The sequence below is a fragment of the Anoplopoma fimbria genome, chromosome 20 (genome assembly GCF_027596085.1).
Source record: "Anoplopoma fimbria isolate UVic2021 breed Golden Eagle Sablefish chromosome 20, Afim_UVic_2022, whole genome shotgun sequence".
Taxonomy (NCBI): Eukaryota; Metazoa; Chordata; class Actinopteri; order Perciformes; family Anoplopomatidae; genus Anoplopoma; species Anoplopoma fimbria.
Window position 1 is genome coordinate 21,956,316 of NC_072468.1, and position 19,813 is coordinate 21,976,128.

General features: G+C 40.8%; 1 protein-coding gene across 1 annotated transcript; it reads left to right on the plus strand.

The window, feature by feature from the left end:
* Positions 1-1,213: 1,213 nt before the first annotated feature.
* Positions 1,214-19,189, plus strand: scn1ba (sodium channel, voltage-gated, type I, beta a). Its single transcript, XM_054621718.1, has 7 exons — positions 1,214-1,746; positions 1,962-2,038; positions 11,735-11,901; positions 14,141-14,378; positions 16,186-16,327; positions 16,570-16,641; positions 17,134-19,189. The coding sequence occupies exons 2-6, from the start codon at positions 1,984-1,986 to the stop codon at positions 16,634-16,636; spliced, it is 669 nt and encodes a 222-aa protein (XP_054477693.1). The 5' UTR covers positions 1,214-1,746; positions 1,962-1,983; the 3' UTR covers positions 16,637-16,641; positions 17,134-19,189.
* The last annotated feature ends 624 nt before the right edge of the window (positions 19,190-19,813 follow it).

A 19,813-nucleotide genomic window follows, 5' to 3' on the forward strand; every position in this document is an offset into this window, starting at 1 on the left:
TGCAAATGTCCCCGCTGCGGGACTAATAAAGGATTATCTTATCTTATCTTATCTTACTGTAATGCATCACACCCTCTCTCCTCCTCCTCCTCCTCCCTCCTCCTCCTCCCTCCTCCTCCTCCTCCTCCTCCTCCTCCCTCCCCCCTAGCCTTCACCCATCCCAAAGACTGATGAGAGCGGCATCCTTCCACCGACACCAACATGTCAATTCTGGAGATTACTTCTAATTTTTTTACCACTGCATGTTTCCCTTCTGCGTTTCCTCATTTTGCATCACGCAGCATCTCCAGGAGGAATACGCGTGGGTCGCACAGACATTTCCCGAAGCGTGACTCTTCCTGAAGGGAATAAGGAGGAAAAGTAAGTGTCCTTTCCCACCTCCCCCCCCCCACTCTGATGCTCTGATCCTTGCATCTCTCGGATGATCCCCCCCGGTGTGACAGCAGGAGCCACTTCTACCATTTGCCAGCCTGACGCGCGATGGAAGCCGCTCTCCTCTGAACCAAATAGGACACAACGCTTCAAGGATATTAGTGAGGGAGGACAAAAAAAAAAGCCTTTTTTCCAGGTGTGTGCAAATTCACTGATTCAAGACTGCAGTTCCTTGCGTGAGCACCCTAAAGCAGAGTACATCTCCATTGCTGGAAATGCGCAAAAGACCTCCAAATACGCACGGATGGTTGCGTGCCTTTCCACCAGCCTTCACCCCGGAGTCCTGCGCTGGTGACCCCCGTCTGAGCAGCAGAGCCACCCAGACACATGGATTAACTGATGTGGGCAAACAGTGGATGATTTCGCATGAATAAATCAGAAGTAAACAGACTCTGCCCAAGACCGCTGCCTACAGCTCTACACGAAGAGATATGTAGTTGTGTTGCAGCAATTTGGACTTTAGAAAGAAAGCAATAAGACTGATATAACTCTTAGAAATAGGGTGATAGTTGTAACTTCTTCCAAAGCCAAAGAGAGGTGGAAACAAGCCAGAGGATACTTTCTTCTATTTGCCATTGCATTCAGATTGTGGATCCATAAAGCAGCGGCCGTCCTTTCTGCCCAGGACTTAGGACCACCTGCAGTCTCATATGCTAAGTGTTTAAATAATTCATACATGCAATATTTGACATAATAATAGACCTTTTTTTAACTGCACACTCTTTAGCTCGACACTGCACGGGTCTCTCACACGCTTCATCTTCCATTTTCAGTACAAATTCCTCGGTATCGTCCCTAAGATATCAGTCTTCCGTTGGATTTTATGGTTAATCACTGACACTGCAGTTTATTGAACAATCATTAATCTGTGTGTGCCAGTTTAGTGGCATTATTTGGTGAACACAGTCTCATTGTGGAGCTGAGGGGTGTGCCACAGAGTATAAATAGTTGAACAAAGGCCCTTTTGGTGCTGACAAGAGGCTCGAAACCCGAAACTGGGAGTGATTCGTCCCTCTGGTAACTCTACACGCTCACACACTGAGAGGCTGGACGGAATAGAGTGATTTAGATCCTGAGTGGGCGAACAGACGAGGCAGCACGCGGCTTTCCACGCTGCTGCTGTCAGGTTTTTCAGGTGCTTAAAGAGGATTATATGAGCAAGAAGAAGACCCAGCCACCCCTCCTGCCAGCCCCTTGTATGAGCTGAAAAAAAAGAGGGAGAAGAAGAGGAAGACACCCGGACAGACCACACCCAAGAGTCCCAACAGCCTCCGAAAAGAGTCTCCCATCTCACCTCCCAGACTTGTAATCCTAGTGAGGTCATTGTTTGGCATCGTAGAAGTTTTGACCACCGAGCTGGAATAGCTGCTGTATAGATCTGTCTTGTGTCTCCCTCTCTGAAGTGCGTGTGCGTGTGTGTGTGTGTGTGTGTGTGTGTGTGTGTGTGTGTGTGTGTGTGTGTGTGTGTGTGTGTGTGTGTGTGTGTGGTCTGTGCGGGTGTGTGTTGTGACACCTTCGGGAGACACCAGCAGTCTTCTTTGTCCAGTCAGGATGTCTGCAGTCCAAGAGCTGCTGCTGCTGCCTCTGGCCCTCCTGGTGCTTCAAGGTGAGTGGGTAACGGTCGCGTTGCCATGGCGATGCCTCACGTCGGCATCACCTCGGCAATCACGTGAGCCAACATCCAATCCCCCCCCACACACACACACACACACACACACCTCCCTCCCCACCTGTGCCTCCATCCCATTCAATGACTGTGCAGTTTTTCACTGTTGTTGAGGTGTTTCCTGTCGTCTGATGTTGCACTGTTGGCTCTGTTTGTATGTCAATTTATTAATATTTTTTCTCGGGGGGGGGGTAAACAGTCCTGTATAAATCATTGTAGTGACAGTTCGATTTTTGATCCTTTGTTATAATCTTTGGATATTAGATGAGACTTCTTGAGTTTTTGTTTGACTTGGGGATTATTCTGTAATAATCAGCTCTACAGTTGGTTTAAAGAATGATATAGAGTAGAGGGAAAATGCCTGCCACGACTTCCTAAATGCATCCGACCAACAGTCCAAAGATATTCACTCGATAGTGATACTAAATAGATGGAAAGCAGCAAATTCTCACACTGGAGAATCTGAAATCAGAGAATGTTTGGTGTCTGTGCTTGAAAAAATGCTTAAATTATCAGAATAGTTGCTTATTAATTCTCAGTCACTTGACTAATCGATTTATTGACTTTTGACATTTATTGACTCCTTTTTTAGCATTTTTTTTTTCATTTGATTCTATTAATAACATATAGGAAAGTTCAGCTGTTCTACAGCATGCTGCAGCTGGTGCATTTAACTCAAGTCAGGTCTCTACTGCATGTGCATCCCATATACTATTACTGCCCAAAACTAAAAATACTACCATCACGAAAGCTTTTTAAAGGACAAAATGTTCCTTTAAATTTGTGCTCTCAAACTTTCCACTCCTCCGGCTGATATATTTCTATCATTTGAGATATCACAAATCATTTTCCCACCTTCACAAGAAGCCAGTTACGGGCATTTATCATTTGACAGCACAACAAACACACACACAGCTTCCACTAAAATGAAAATAGCTCCGAGCTGCTTAATCCATCCTCTTTAAATTACTCTTAATCTCCCGTCATCCGGGGGAGGAGAAGCAATTTAGCAGAGAAAAAATATTTAACAGAGCCCGTTTTAGGAAATTTAAGACGCACAGCCTTTTCTCTACATTAATGGTTTCATTAAAACATGAATACATCGAAAATTATCAATAGGCATGCACTGGCAAGCAATGTCAAGATTTAGATGTTATTTAACGGGTTACAACAATAACAACTTTTCCTTTAAATGCTTTTATATTTTCAACTTTGTTTTTGTATAAACCCAACCCGAGTTAAAACTAAAAATATATATAATTCATTTGTGTGTTTAATTCCACACAAAAAAAACATGTGCATGCAAAAATCTTTTTTACTGAGCAGTTATCACAGTCAGCCAGCTGCTCTTTGTCTCACGCAATATTAAAAACCAAGCATGCACAAGCCAACACAGCTTCATAATCTCAAGAAATATAATAATTAAATAGATGTTGTTAATCCTTTACATGATGTGGCAGTTTATTCAGGATATCAGGTTGAAACAAGCAGGCAGATTGGCAGAAAGTTGAGCCAGGGAGCAGAGAAGTGAAGCTTGACAAATAGTAAGAAGGTTACATAAAAGCTCGACTGACAGAAACAGAGAGTTTGGTTGAGGACTTGGCGGGTTAGTTGAGTGAGCACATCTGGAGCTGGACCCAGGGAGGATGAGAACATAAGGCGGGACAGGAAATTGGATGGAATCTCCCAAAACACAGGGGACAGGAACAGATTGAAGCAGCTTGTACTCTTTTTTTTGTTTTGACATGAGCATTTGTATGCGCTCCCAAAAAAAAGCAATAGAAGTTTCTGGAAGACAGTGAATCTCCAAGGAAAGAAAGCGTACAAACAGCTGTTAAATAACAACTCGGATGATCACATGCTGCAGCCAAGCTCTATCATAACAAGCTCCTTATGAATTAAGATTAGTGAGAGATGCTGAGCAAAAATACAAACAGAAATAGGAGGAATAAAGGCACGGCTCATACCAAAATACAATAAATCAGACAAAATCTCTCTCTTCAAACATAACAACACGATCATTCACGAGTGATTATGCTCGTGAGGCCCATTAGACCTAAAAGCATCTATAACTTTAACTAATGCATGCTGCAGAGAGACTATATTGCAGCACGGAGCCATTTGCAGACTAAATGGCTCTGTGCTCAAACGTTTGGTCATAGAAGATCACTCTCAACAGGATGTTTGCAATACCACACCATCTTCTCCGCCCAGAGTCATTTGGATTGACATCTATTCCATCGCTCCGCTCCGACCGCTGCGTCTGCACAGATTGATAACCACATTACGGAGAAGCGCATCATCGTTTTTAAGTGGCAGGGATGGAACATAAACTGATTTGGACTAATCGAGTGCTGCACTGCAGAAAGTTCTTGAAAACAAAACCCTGCTGTATCTGATTAGCGTCTGTAGATTTCGCTTAAATTCACCAAAAATGCTCATTAGATAATAATGCCTTATTCACATGTTTAAACATAACATCTCAGACTTAAAAAAAATATTATCTTAATGTAAGTGATCGACTGGAGAAGTTTCATGGAGATATCGTTTAGTTGAAGTTGTTACTCTATACAGCAATACATATCTACAAAACAAGTTTTTCTCAAAAAAAAACTCTCTCTCAGAATCTCCACTTCAGTAGCACTAACATACACCAAACTTTCTGGTTTCATTCCTTTCTATATTCTTTATTATAACATTTTATTCTTAAAAACATGGCGAAAATGGATTTTTTTATGGCTGTTGATGGAATGATAAAAGACATACCCCAAATTCCCCCTGTAAAAACCTCCAACTGTAATATGTCAACAAAATGCAACAATCATTTTTGAACTTGATTTTATTCAAAGTTCAGATTTCAGTTCTGAAAAATTAGTACAAATTTCATAACATAATACCCCATTTCCATTTTAAAAAATACATTTTCAGAAAACTTGTTTGAATTGTCGTAAGTAATTAACTGGGGGAGATTTCATGACCATATATCTAATATATTGTTTATTTTACCCTATTCACCTGGTGTGTCTACCCACTAAACTAGCAAAATAACACATTAAAAAGTAGAATGTTGGTTGTGAAAACATTTTTTCAACAATTTTGCACTAAAATATAAAATAAAGTCTCAACCTCTTCTTCTGGTTGAGCTCCCTTTCAACCTCTGATTAAATATGACGTCATCATGTTGTTGCCAGTTTATAGCTGCCAGTAAATAGGATGTATGGATCTGTTTCTGTCATGTCGTACAAACAGCAGTTGTTGTAAACAAGGAGCTCATAAATGATGCACCCCCTCAGGGCCGCCCTGCAGTCTGAACACAAACATGAATGTGATTCCAGGAACTATAGCAGGGATTCTGGTGTGGCTCATCTGCAGCTGCTGTCAGACTCAAAGTTGCATGAATATAATTCTGAAAAAAGGTTCATTTCAGGTTTTATTTTACTGCGAGACCTGTTCTAACCCCCAAATCTGGGGCGAGATACTGTGCTGTGACCTAATATTCAGGCTGCGTGCGTCCTGATAACACACACGCACCTGATCCCCTGTTCATCCAGCTGTGTGACAGAGGTCTGTAATACCAGGGAGGCCTGTAGCTGCAGGAGGAGGGAGGCAGTGAGAGAGAGAGAGAGAGAGAGAGAGAGAGAGAGAGAGAGAGAGAGAGAGAGAGAGAGAGAGAGAGAGAGAGAGAGAGAGAGAGAGAGAGAGAGAGAGGGGCTTTGAAGGTCGACATGACCTTCCACACAGCTCGATTTGTGTTTGTAGAGCTGGGAACTCATCAGCTCATTTGTTGTTGTAATTACTATATAAGTATTTTTTGTTCTGCTTGAGATTAATACACTTCTAACACTTTAATGTGCTGCTATGATCAGCAGGTGTGTTTAACACCAGATTGTGGGGACTCGCCTTCCTTTCGGAGACGAAATGGGGACTAAATGCACGTCCCCATAACGTAAATAATTTGATGGTTAAGACTTGGTTTAAGGTTAGGGTAAGGGTAAGGATTCTCCAGGAAATAAATGGATGTCAATGTGATGTCCTCAAAAGTATTGAAAACATGGCAGAGAAGGAAAAATGCAGTTCTGATCCAGGACATAGAAGAGAGGGGGAGAGAGGTTCTTGAACAATGCGTCACCTTTCATGAAAAAAAGGACTCCTGGCTGACAAAATATTTAAAAAATCAAGTGTTTGAACCATAAAATGTCTTGAGTCTGCAGCAATGAATGACTGAAATGACTATATGTGCTTGTGTTCAGGAACCCGCAGAGAATTATACCTTTTTACAGCAGCTATTTGGGATTTTTACAGCAGAAAAAGATCAGGTGTAACTAATAACACCATCGGGGCCTCGCTCCATTTAGGTGGGTCAGTGAGCCAGCAGGCACAACGCCAGGGCCCCAGAACTGGAGCACGCGTCATCATTGGTGTTGTCAGTTACACTTGTGCTTTTCCCGCTTTGACAAGTCACCAGCAGGGTCAGCAGACCACCACAGACAAGTTCAACACGCGACAGAGACGAGGATTTCTTGAGAAAAAGAGTGAATGCGCGTCTTTGTGTTTCGTTCTTCAATACAGATTCTGATCTTCTTTACAGAACAGAATGTCTTTGGACATGCAGTACTAAGAGCCTTTGTGCATATATACAGTACAGAGAACAGAGCTTACAACAGAAATAAATGAAGAGAGATCAACATGAAACTAGAGAGCGGACTGAGATCTCCAACTACATCAAAACAGCGCACAGTAGTTACAGAGGATTGTAAATTTAGGGGGTATTTTGTTTCTCTCAATATGTATTTGCTGTTGCACAAAATTACATCAAATCTAATTCATAGACAGTCCTGTATAAATCATTGTAGTGACAGTTTGATTTTTGATCCTTTGTTATAATCTTTGGATATTAGATGAGACTTCTTAGAGTTTTTGTTTGACTTGTTTTTTACATTGTTTCTGTCTTTTATATTAACATATAATAATATATTAATATTATATGTATATATAATATACAGTAAGAAGAGGAAGCAAGTTAAGGGATAAAAATGTGACAAAGCTCTTAACGTTGTAATGTTTTCCCCTTGTGTTGAGAATTCCATTTTTGCGTCTTTTTTGTTTGTTCATAAATCACATGTTAGATGTCTTGATTTAGTTATTGGACTCCACAAAAATAGAAAATTGTGCCTTTCGAACCAACGGAGCAGCCGTTCAGATACATGATATGAAGAGAGAGAAAGATGCAGGCTGGTAACCCTTCGAGCTCTGTTCTATACTGTTAAACCAGTGTTCCATCACTTAACCAGCCACGACAATATGACAGCTTTGTGGAGTGAAATGAACAAGACGCCCTGTGTGCTTTTAATGCTCTACTTGTTCCAGTGGAAAGTCTCTTGCTCACTTGGTGTCAAGGGGAATTGTCATGGACGCTTGGTATTTCCCCAGGTTATGTGTTCCCACAGTCTCTGCGTGTGTTTTAACCCCGCCATGGAAACAGATGTTGTCCTCCCTCATCTCTTTTGCTGTCGCTTATCCAATTTGTCTTTCTCCCTCACTCTCTCTTATGCCCAGTTCTGCAAATAACCCTGATCCCTTTTTGTATTTCCTTTATCTCCCGGCAACATGCTAAGCTAGCTAACTTCAGTGGGTGGATGGTCCTTTGTGCAGCTAAAGCGTTAAGACAGGTTTTTTTAAATATTTTTTTGCTTTGTAAGCCTCAGCAACCGATATGATCTGAGGGATTAATTTTCCAGCCACCCTGTCAGGGGAAAAAAACCCTCCTAATCTGCATTTTCTGGAATATCCGTTGCATAATCCTGAACCTCAGTCCACAGATTACGCAATGGATTTTCTTTTTTTAGTGCTCTGTTTGTGTCCTGATGTTGTCGGTGAGAATCGATGCTGAAGCAGTTTGGAGGCTCTGACTCTGTTTAGTCTGCACTTTGGATGTGCAGTTTCTTTTGTGTCTGCTTGCATCTTTGTCTCTCTACCGCTCTTCGACGCGGTGTCTTATCGCTGTCTTCTTTACTCGCTGTCTCAGCCTCGGACAGTCAGCAGCATCCCTGTCCACCTCGCTCTATCTGGCCTCTGCTGCGTCACCGACCTCCCTCAGGATTACTGCCCCCCCGCTGTCTGTTTGTGCTGCTGTCCCTGCTCCTTTTTTCACCCGTCTCTGTTTGTGTTAATTCTTTCTGTCCTGCAAATTAAGGTCTCTCCTCTGTCTTCAGACATCCTTTTAATTTATGTCCTGCTGTCCGTCGTTGTTAATGTGTCTCCTCTGTCTGTGTTCCAGGTCTCACCTCCTTTCCTCATAGCAGTTAATATTACAGCCATGTCAACCCCTTCGGTGTTCCTCTGCATGGGATGTCTTGCCCTTGTGTCTGTCTGGTGTCTCTTTGCCTTTCTGTCTCTTCCTTCCTGTCTTTTTCTACAAAGTAAAAGCTGATATGATAGAATTTCTCACAGACTTGAGTCAAAATATCATTGCATATTCATTTTAAGCCAACGATTTGGTGGAGTATATTCGCAAATGTCTATTAATTGATTTCCTGTGAGATTTTTCCCAGGGGAATTAAGTGATGAATGACTCTCGTTGACCTCTATTGGCAGCCGAGGATTAGCTGCAGCACTGACAGCTGGTGCCTCTTACAGCAGCCTGTAATTAACACAAACAATCAAGCCACATTTGGAACAGACACGAAAGCTAATTAGGACAGAGATTAAACTGGAAAAAGCAAAGAAAAAAAAGGATTTTCCACTGACTGCGTTCTATCCTGTGAATAAATGCACCTGTTCTCTAAGCAGTTATCTGCAAATGCTGTTTGACCCAAGTCTGTTTGCTAGAATCCAGGGTTCATAAGCAGACCCGCCTCCCAGAAAACCCGAAAAACCCAAGACCCCAGCCTTAACCGAACCCTGTTTTGTAGGTTCAGACATCTAAGTTTTCCCCACTTTGAGTTATTGTGGTGGCTCTCAGCTCTATGAAAATGCTACTTTAAAGGCAAATTCTGGCTTATTAACATCTTTGGTCCATTTATATATTGTTTTTGCCATAGTTTCTGTTGTGGATAATAACATTGCACTCATCAAAGTGCAGAGACCTGGAAAAGCAACAACTATGCTACTAAAATAATCTGAAATTCAAGCTCCTGGACACGTAGACGGTGATTCTTTACCCAAAGGTACATAAACACCAGTGGGTACTGCTGCAGTTACCCAAGTCAACGTGGGAAGATTGTTGAGTAGCTCAGCTAATAAATAGAATTTGGTAAAAAAATAAGATTTCCACATATTTGTGTTAAGGCAGAAAGTAATCATACATATGGGATAAGAAATTGGTGTTTGGCTGATCTTTTGTAAATTTATTGTCACAATCAGTGGGAGAAATAAGTTAACCTCCCATCCCCCCTCTACATCCCATAAGAGCAGAGTGCAGGGGCAGAGGGGTTGTCCAGTAAAATATGATGGTCTAGTCTGCCTGACTCATTGATCCTTTATCAAATCTACGGCCCGACCATGGCTATGCAATATCAAAAACCTAACCGAGCTGTGTATTGATAAAGCCAAGACGCTGTCCATGGTGCTGAAGTAGCGGGCATATATGTAATTGTGATTTTCTTCTCTCAGTCCCGCCCTTCTGTTGGATTTGTCTTGGATCTGGAATAATCTCTAAGAAAATGACTATAAAAACTTAATTCTATACTATATTTTAGCCTATATTATCTATAGAGTGGTGTCAATTTATTGATCAAAGCAACAAGTAGCAACGTGTAATTGTGGAAGAGCTAGAGCATCATAGAGGCACACTGATGAACACTAATATTCCACTATTATTCAAAAAATATGACATTATTCAGAATTTGATACAGGTATTATGTTTGGAAATTCTGTATTAGGAATTTTTCTGAAAAAGGATTTTCCGATTAAGACAAGTTTTGGGAGCATTCAAAATAAAAATGTTTTATTGCAGGTTGTGACACACTGCCCCTTGTCTACACAAACCACTGTTCCCAACAGTTTGCAAGGTATGGGTTCTCCTTTTTGCAAGCCCAAAAAGGAGAAGTCCATATTTATAGTTGGAGGGAAAAACGCACCTAATCCACTTTTAAACATTATGAAAGACTTATTATGAACAGATATTTGGATATGTGCGGCTGCACGTAAACAAGAATATTGATTGGATATATTTGCTTTTGCTTTTCTTCAGAATAAGGGCAAAACTTTGATAAAATAACATTTTGAATTTACAATCATTCAGTAGTGTCTGTGCTGCTGAAACTACACTGCCAGACCAAGCCATATTTAAAGGGGTAAAGTGGCGGCGAGGAGGTGCTATCTGCAAAAATATGAAGTGTTTAACCTCTGTTCAGGTCCATCTAGACCACTGAATCTGGAATTAAATCAATCAAGTTCAGGCTTGGGTTTAGATTTTTTTCGGGTCCAGCTGGGTTCGGGTCTGTGTTTGGTATTAAATGCACCGGTCCATCTCTTGTTTAAATGAGATAGTTTGGGTTTGTATAATGGGGCCTGTGATTCGTACATCATGTTCTTAACTTTCTCTCCCGTTCCTTCCCTTTTTTCTCTTCCCTCCCCCTTCTCTCTCTGCAGTGCATCAGCCGGCATTAGGCTTCCTCCCTCCTGCTTCCCTATCTCCCCCCCGTGCTTTAGTAGAAATGGCTGTTACCTCTGAAGCCTGTGCTAACTCTCTCTTCATTCCCTCCCCCCTCATTCCTCCCCTCCATGTTTCTTTGCAGTCTGGTGGCATTTCTCAACTGTGATTCTTTTTAAAGTTGGTGCTTTAATATTTGTATCCGAGGGAGTGAAACATAGACCTTTCTTTAATATACTTGTGTTCATGAGGTGATGTGCAGCCTCTGTCAATCCCCACCAGACTCTTAATGATTTGAGTTCTTCTGATCAGCGTTGTGTTTCCTGTCCTCTCCCTCATTTCCCTCCCCCCATCTTGCGATTTCAAAACAAACGCATCCCCAGCGGTCAAAGTTGACAATAGTACGAGATCATTGGTTGAGAGCCATGCTGAGGCCTCAGTGGAAACTGCAAGGTGCAGTGTGAGAAAGAAACATTTGGAGTTACAGGTGTGTAACTCCCTGCCGATGAGAAGTATGTGTCATGATGATGATGGCATATATAGACTCACGCTTCTATATATGAATTTAGCTCAGTCACCAATTGACAGAATGCAAGAAACTAGTACCGCATACTGCAACTTCTTTATTTCCCCTCAGTATCACAAGTAAAAAAAAAAGAAGAAAAAAAACAAATTTACTAGAAAACAAATACACAAATTCAAAACAATCCATGTACTGAGATGATGAGTGGAAATAAAAAAAAAAAATGCAAGAAAAAAAGCTGTGCCCGATACAAAAGAAAAAATCTTGCATGCATTGGGAGCAAGCACGCAAAAATACAAAAGTTAGATGAGCTAAAATTGTTTTGTAAAGTACTGTCTAGAAAGTTTTGCCTGCAAGTAGTGAGATAATGGAAAACACCAGAGCTCTGCCGGTGTATCAGCCTCTTCCCGGAGTCACGGGCCACCCAGGGCTCTTACCTCTAAACCCTGTGACCTGCAGAGAGCAATAAAGTGAAACAGCAGGTGTCTAACTGTGTGTTCTTCATCCTTTCACTCTGTAGCGTCTCTGTGCCATGGAGCCTGCGTGGAGGTGGACTCAGACACAGAGGCCGTGGCCGATGGAGGCTTCAAACTGGGCTGCATCTCCTGTAAGATGAGGGGCGAGGTGCGTGCCACCGCCTCCGTCAAGTGGTACTTCAAGGCATTAGATGAGGCCAATTTTACCGAAGTGAGTACATTACATTACATTACATTACAGTCATTTAGCAGACGCTTTTATCCAAAGCGACTTACAATCAGTAGTATATTACATATCATTCACCCATTCACACACTGATGACAGGCTACCATGCAAGGTGCCACCATCAGACTCTAACTAACATTCATGCAATATCCAGTCCATTAAGTGTCTTGCCCAAGGACACATCGACTGCCGAAGCCGGGTATTGAACCACCGACCCTCTGAATGGAGAACTACCTTACCTTGCTCTCCACTACGCCACAGCCGCCCAGTAGTAGTAGTAATAAGATATGCAACAAGGCAGGCTTTGAAAAAATGTAATCATCAGTAACGATTTATAAAAGAAGAGCTTAACATGTTGGGAATGCATTTCCATTCTGGCAGAAAGTTAGATGAGAAGATTGATATCACTTATATACATTTGTATGGTAAATACAGGCGCAACCTCCGGGTCTGAAAAGTGAAGCCAATGCAGGTTGTATTCTTTCTAACTGCCAGCAGGAGGCGACTCCTCTGGTTGAAAAAATAAGTCTGATTGTATGGAAGTCTATAAGAAAATGACTCAACTTCTCACTTGATTTATTTCAAACATGAGTTTAAGGTCTCAATCGCTAGTTTCAAGTCTTCATCTGAGCATGATGCACATTTAGGAAATTTTGATCCCATTTAGAGTAAAAACGTTAAAAATAAAGTAGGGTATGATGTGAAAGTGTGCTTTCAATTTGTGAGAGTTCATTTTAACATTTTGGTCCCCGACGAATATCTTATTCAGCGCTCCGTCCGTTTGTACTTTGCTCCATCATGTCGTTTCACTTCTGGTTGAGATGGCAACAAAGTCACTAATTCAACATCAAAACCGTAGTCCACAAATCACAGTCACTATGACCCCTTCTTATATACAGTCTAGGGGTAAATACAGCAGCCGGTTAGCTTAGCTTAGCACAAAGACTGGAAAGACGGTGAAACAGCTAGCCTGGCTCTGGTCTACAAGCACCTCTAAAACTTGCTAATCAACACTTTATATATCTCGTTTGTTTAATCTGGACGAAAAACAAAGTGTCTATATGACAATTTGTCTTTTGTTGGCAGAATATAGTTGACATTCTTACCGTTAAATGAATGTCCATCACATTAAATACAGCTCCCTGATGTAATAAGGTATCATGTGTCTCGATGAAGAAATAGATAAAATCAGCTCAAAGCCACAAATACATCCATCACAACAGGGTTATTCCTCTTCTTTTCTGGGAAACGGCTTAAATGCATTTATCATGAGAGAGAGAGAGAGAGAGAGAGCAAAGTCTTGCATTTTTTATGAAAGGCCTTTTCCCCTCGTGGTCGACTGCAAGACAGAGGTTTTGCTGAAGTAAGCAGCCCTCCCAACGCAAAGCAAAGAGGTCATAATGGTACATTCCTAAAGCAGGAGAAATCCCATTAGCCTTCAGCTGCCTTTTAAAATTTGTATCAACTAATTCCCCAGGAAGTGCAGAGGCGAGGCCGCAACGGCAGCTCGGTCGATACGAAAAGAAAAGAAACAGCAGCAGTGGTGATGTGGAGACCAGCTGTCTGTTTGCTAAAGGATGACAGGAAAACTGAAACGCAAACTTGATACTCGGGTTACCGATATTCATTCATCAACACAGAACAATCAGTTTGTTTTACACCCGCCAGCATCCGGGAGAAAACTGCAGCTCTCTGTTGTAGTTTTACTTGTGCACACAGGTAAATAAATGGGACTACAAGCCAAAGAGTATTAGTCAGGTCCTAAAACAGGTGGAAAGTCACCCTAGATCTGTGAACATAGGGAAATAGATTTGTTTCTGTTCGAGTAAAGTTCGTTTTTAGAATTATTTTTTTAACATCCCTATTTGGAACCAATGTGCTAACAGTTTATTCATAGTATTGAGAGATGAACTAACACATTTTCATTAGATGTTGACAGTAACAAAAAAACTGAATATTGCTGACCTTATCTCTTATGGAAGTATAAGCACATATAGTATTTGAAAGATCATTTTCACTAGAACTGTGGCTGCATTTAAGGAGAATAAAACACATCCATCGGCCTAAACACCTGCACCTATGCAAAGCTAACAGTGTTCTTAACAACTGGATTACAACTTGCAGAATGGTCTTCCAACACTTTTATCACTTTGCTGAATGTTCAGTCTCTATATCGTTCCTGGCCTCCTTTTCAAAGAAATCCCACACTGCAATTCTCTTCCAGTTTTACAACTATGGGAAATATAACGACAACATCATTGACCCACGTTTCACCGGGCGTCTGTTCTGGAACGGCAGCAAGCAAACCGAAGACCTGCAGGACGGCTCCATCTTCATCATCAACGTGACCTTCAACGACAGCGGAACATATATGTGCAAATTCAGCCGCACCCTCAACTATTCCAACTTCCAGTTTATAACCAACTCCAACAAGACATTCTTCATGAAAGTGGTGCCACAAAGTAAGTACAGAGATGAAGGAGGTTGTAAGTGTCTGCTTGAGCGGGGTAGAGAAACTAAATAAGCCCGTTGTTCAAGGAGATAACACTGTTTCGATTGAGCCTCACCACTCCCGTTGCCTGATTCTCAACCCCACTGACACACTAGCTCGTAAACATGTAGCTGCTTGAGAGCCAAATATTTCTCTACGGAGATGGTAGTACAAAATAGAGCTAAAAAGTGAGTGAATATCGGACAAACAAATGAATGACATTGTTGTTCCATAACAACCACATGATTAACAAAAGTAGCCGTTTAATAATATGTAAATGTTGCGTTTATGGTTTTTGTGCTGCCCCCATGTGGTCAAAATCATTGATTAAAGCTGGTTTAAATAGTAATATGAGGCGCTAGATTACAAATTCGTAGCATTAATAGCAAAAATAATACTTCCTGCTATGTATCGATATGATGGAGTAATGGTGTCCTGAGCAGAGAATGAAGTCCCACCCCCTATGTGTGTGTTGTATTCTGAGCTTCCCTGTGCTCTCTGGTTCAGCTGTCGCCATGTTGAGAGCTGTGTGGAGGCAATCCGTCAATCAAAGTTATGCTCTGTATTTAAAATGTACACAAACAGGCACACTAAATAATTAAAGTTCCCCACATCTGGACAGGGCATCTTTCAGCTCTTTGTTTTGGCTTTCTGGCCCGCAAATTCAACCCGGTCTTACTAACAACTCATCAAATACCAATGATTGGTCAGTGCTCCGCAACGTCTGATACCGACGCACTGAACTTTCAACTAACTCCAATGTAAACCCAAACCGCATCATTAGTAGAAGTTCAGAGCAACAGACGTAGTATAACGAGTATAAAGGAGCGGAATGGGTCTAACAAACTCTGTACTTTTGTCCAGGAAACCTGAAAAAGTTGTGTCGACCTCGAAGCTCAAAGTTTGGGTAAACATTTTGTCAAGTGAGTTGTTATTGTAGCAAGTCATGTGACTTGTTGCTACGTGCTCTTTTCATAAACCTAACTAAGTGGTTCTGTTGCCTTTGACCTGACCTCATGTGAAAACAAAAGTTTAATTTGAAAAGACACTATACATGTCATGAGTTGAGACTAGTGGGGTACCTAGAGCGTCATAGTTTGAAACCATAGAGTTTCAGTATTTGACGGGATGATAGTGAAAATTGTGTTGGCAAAACTCTAAAAATCGACCGTACACTACGTGCCCAGCACCAAATGACCGACATAAGATTTAAACAACTAGCTAATGAACACAGTAGAGCATTTAACTGATAAACTGTCAAATATTTCAGAGGTAAATGTGAACATTGGACTTACATTCACCACAAATTCGCCAAATGAACTTAAAGGATGATAATAGTTTGTGTTTGGAGCTTATTTCGCTGCCAGAGTGGTCAAAAAAGATATGAATAATAATTTGATTAATAATTAAAGTGGGTGGTTTTAGTGATAAGTAAAATGAGCTCAGAGGTGTCCCACAGGGTGCAATGCTAGGCCCTCTGAATTGTCAATACTTCATCAGACACATGAACTTTTTTTTTCTGCCAGGTCACATTTTACCTGGGGGGACTTTCCACCCTTGTGGACTTTAAAACTGTAGGTTTACTGTATCCGCAGCAAGATTCTGATAAATTATGACACTCTGTAATACAGGACAGGTCATGAATATTGACATTTAAAAAAAGATGTACGGCCTGGGCAGCCCTCATCCTTTTCATGGTGCAAATTGAATCTCAACCCCTTTTCAATAAGCACACAGGCACGATACTTCTTACCTTATTTCCCTTCCTGCCTCTCTAGTCACTAGGGGACTGGCATCCATCTTGTCTGAGGTGATGATGTATGTCACCATCATCGGGCTGCAAGTGTGGCTTGTGGTTGAGATGATATACTGCTACAGGAAGATATCAGCGGCGGGAGAGGAAGCTCTGAGAGAGAGCGCGTGAGTAACCCACGAAACACTTAAACACAAACACAGCCGGCCTCTCTGCAGCGCCACCGCTCCATCTTCAGAACCTGCTGGGCCGTCCAAATGTCCCGACTTCACACCAACCTTTGTCTTTCCCTTCCTGACACTGTTTGGAAAGCAGAGACACAATCTGTTTCAATCTGCTCCTTTCAAAATAACAAACATTTTCTAATTCTGATTCACTGATCTTTTTTTCTCCTCTCTCTTTCCTTCAGGGCGGAGTATTTAGCTATAGCATCGGAAAGTAAAGATAATTGTGCAGGTGTACAAGTGGCAGAATAGCACCGGTAGGTCTGGATTCTCACTAAACTCTGTGTCTTAATTCAGTTTCTTCTTGTGTTTTACTTTTTGCTCTCTTGTATATTTGACTAAGCAGGCGCTTATACAATGTGTTTACACCTGCTGTATTGTTAACACCACTAGTACTGGGTTTAAAGTAAAAAATCTGTAATAATGTGTAATATTATATAAAGATTGTAACAGTTCTTCAGCCTACATGTGTCTCTGGTTAGCTAGCATGCTACATTCAATGTTGTGTGCTCATCCAATCCTATATTTAGGCAAGGTGTAGGAAAAACAGATTCAATTAATAATTAAAAGCTAGTAAAAGAGGAAAGGCTTTTAGGGCCCACTAGGATTTATTTAAAGTTTAGATTGACTTTAAGCCTAGCTTTATCGCAATTCAGTCTGCCACCGGGAGGCTTTACTGCTTGTTACTTTAATCTTTTACATTATTCATTTTCCTGACTGTTTTTTGTGTTGTTTTTTTTTTGCTTCAGGGCGAGGAAGAATCCACTCTCATCCTTTCTCCTCTCACCGTAGCTCACATCCCGCCATCCTCTTCACAAGATGGGAAAGCCAAAGCAAAGAGAGCAGGAAGATCTTCATAGAAAGGGGTTTTCTTTTTTAAAAGTAACTTTCTGAAAAGGATGGAAAGAGCTGAACTGTGTCCTATTCTTAAAGGGACAGGAGGGATGCATCATGTCGCGGTCCAACGGGAGAGAGACTGGGTTGAGCTGTATATTGGTGTGTATGTATGCACAGATAATCTTATATCGATATTATAGGCCTACATTTATATCCACTACCTGCATGCTTATGAGCTATTCATAACGACCAACATCATGCATCTGAGGTTCTGTCAAGTTTTTAAGAGTTTTTAATTACGAGTACGACTACATTTGACTGCAAATGTTCTTGCTGTAATGATGGTATGTAATATTTAGAAGAATTTCATTATAATCAGGCTGAAAAAAGTCTCAGAAAAAGAGCAATTAGGCCAGAACGGGAGACGATAAATGAAATATTTAAAGGAAAAAAAACACAATAGAAGGTGCATCATATAAGCAGTGGCCACAAAACAGGGGATTATCTTTTCGGAAAAGATATAAGGAAACTCACTGACATTTTTAATTAGGCAATTGGGAAACTATTAGCAAGGGTTCAACCCCTGCTGACAACTTTTTAAAGGCAATCTGAATATACAGATTTTATTTAAGCGGATATAAGAATGTGACATAAACACACGTCAGGTTAAAGCCGTTGCATTCAGTTGTAGGTTTAAATACAATAAAAGAGAAATGTGAGGGTTCAGACTCTCTGCTAACCAAGAGAAATGATGTCTGTACTAAATGTTAAGTCTGCTTAATGTTTAGCTCATCTCTGGAGGGCATTTATTAGTATAATAGTTTGAGTTATCAGTTTACAAATTAAGGGACATGCAGTCCACTGTACATTCCATGTTGAACATATTAGAAAAACATCGTCATGTTTTTAAGCGTTTCATATCGGACTGGGGAAGCAACAGAGATGAGATCAACACAGTGATGATTTTACTGTTTTCCTGAATCCCAGAGTCAAGTTGCCAAAATCAGCCATAATTTTTGAGGCGAAAAGCTAAATTTCAGTGGGATTCCCTTTAAATTAATTCATTTAAAACTCACTCGGATGGTGGTGAGGAGCAAAAAATGGCCCCTGAAGCCAAAGAGTGACTTTGTGTGACATGTGAGAAGACGATGTCCACTTTATTGCACCGTACCAAATGTGTAGCAAACCAAAAAACTAAAAAAAGCAGCTTTTACCAATTTATCATGAATGATGACGAAAGTGTCTCTTTTAACTGGATTTGTCTACAGTGGAAACATTCCCACAGATGTGTTATTTCACACACGTCTAAGTGTTTTTGTAGAAACTTAAGGGCTTGGAAAATTGCTCTGTGTGTCTAACTGCCGTGGGCAAATGTACCACAAAACCTGTCCAGTGTGCCTCCCTGGGTGAAGCCTTGTGGAAACCCCCCAAAAAGGAAAGAGGTGTTACAAATCTTTAGTGTTTGTAAAAATAAGCTGGAGGGCAACTTGCTTCTCTTTCCAGATGACCAGACATCGACTGTCGGTGAACACTAGATGGAAGCAAAACACTGCCACTCTGCATGATTTACTGCTCATCAACTCTGTACCAAAACTGAGTTTCATACATTTTGAGATACCGAGAATGGGACACAAACCAACTGATAAATGAATACAGAATAACTGCCTGCTTACTGATGGAAGAAGATTAGTACAGTTTAAACAGAATGTCCAAAGACTACAAGCTAAAACAAAAAAAGCTAGCAAAAAAAAGACCAAAACGAGGGATATCTCTGCTCAATGAGTGATTTACTTTTTGGGTATGCTGCATCAGTTAACATCATCTAAACACCTTTTCCTGCATAGATGAACCAACTAGTGAAGTAAAAACCACAATGCTCCCCACATTGTTGTCAAAACTGCTGTTTTCACTTCATGTGCAGGTGTGCAAATGTTGCTCAATACAAATATGAACTAAATAAAGTTCTTTTGAAAAAGAGCCGCGTCTCACTTGAATTCTTTTGTTGTTGAATAAACGGTAAAATGTGTAGGCGTCGGGACTTTCAGCCGGATGTATCTTCAGTTCATACTTTAAGTTCATTTCTATGACACATTTGACCTGTTCTTACATTTTTGCACAACTGGGTTATTGTTCATTAAGAGTTGACAAATATATTTTAACTTGTACAGGAGGGTCATATCGATGGATTTCACCACATCTGTATCCAAGATTTTAAAAAGAACCCCAACACCTCCGAGAAAATGATGTCAAAAGGAAATAATATTGTTTTAGCATTTATCTGAATTTCATTTCCCAGTATGAAGGCTTGAAACTGCTGTTACAAAGCCTTCTTCACTTCATTAAAATTAAAATGACATATACGGAGTCTTAAAAACACTAGAATGAGACAATCAAATACACCACTACGTGTTGTAGTTTTCTTTTAAACTGTAGGATTTAAACTCCACTCAGGTCACTAAAACCAGAGTCCTGTAAAAATAAAGGACCTCAGTGTCTTTAATGGAAGCTACCATCGATTGATCACAGACGTGTCTTTTAGATATTTTGCTCTTAAAAGTGACTGAAGAGCAACAGGTGAGTGAAACTAAGAAT

Bases quoted from the DNA above. Each gene is read 5' to 3' on its own strand.
- scn1ba (XM_054621718.1), top strand. From the start codon at position 1,984: ATGTCTGCAGTCCAAGAGCTGCTGCTGCTGCCTCTGGCCCTCCTGGTG. The intron at 2,039-11,734 runs GTGAGTGGGTAA...TTCACTCTGTAG, and splicing joins GGCCCTCCTGGTGCTTCAAG to CGTCTCTGTGCCATGGAGCC. The intron at 16,328-16,569 runs GTGAGTAACCCA...TCTTTCCTTCAG, and splicing joins GAAGCTCTGAGAGAGAGCGC to GGCGGAGTATTTAGCTATAG.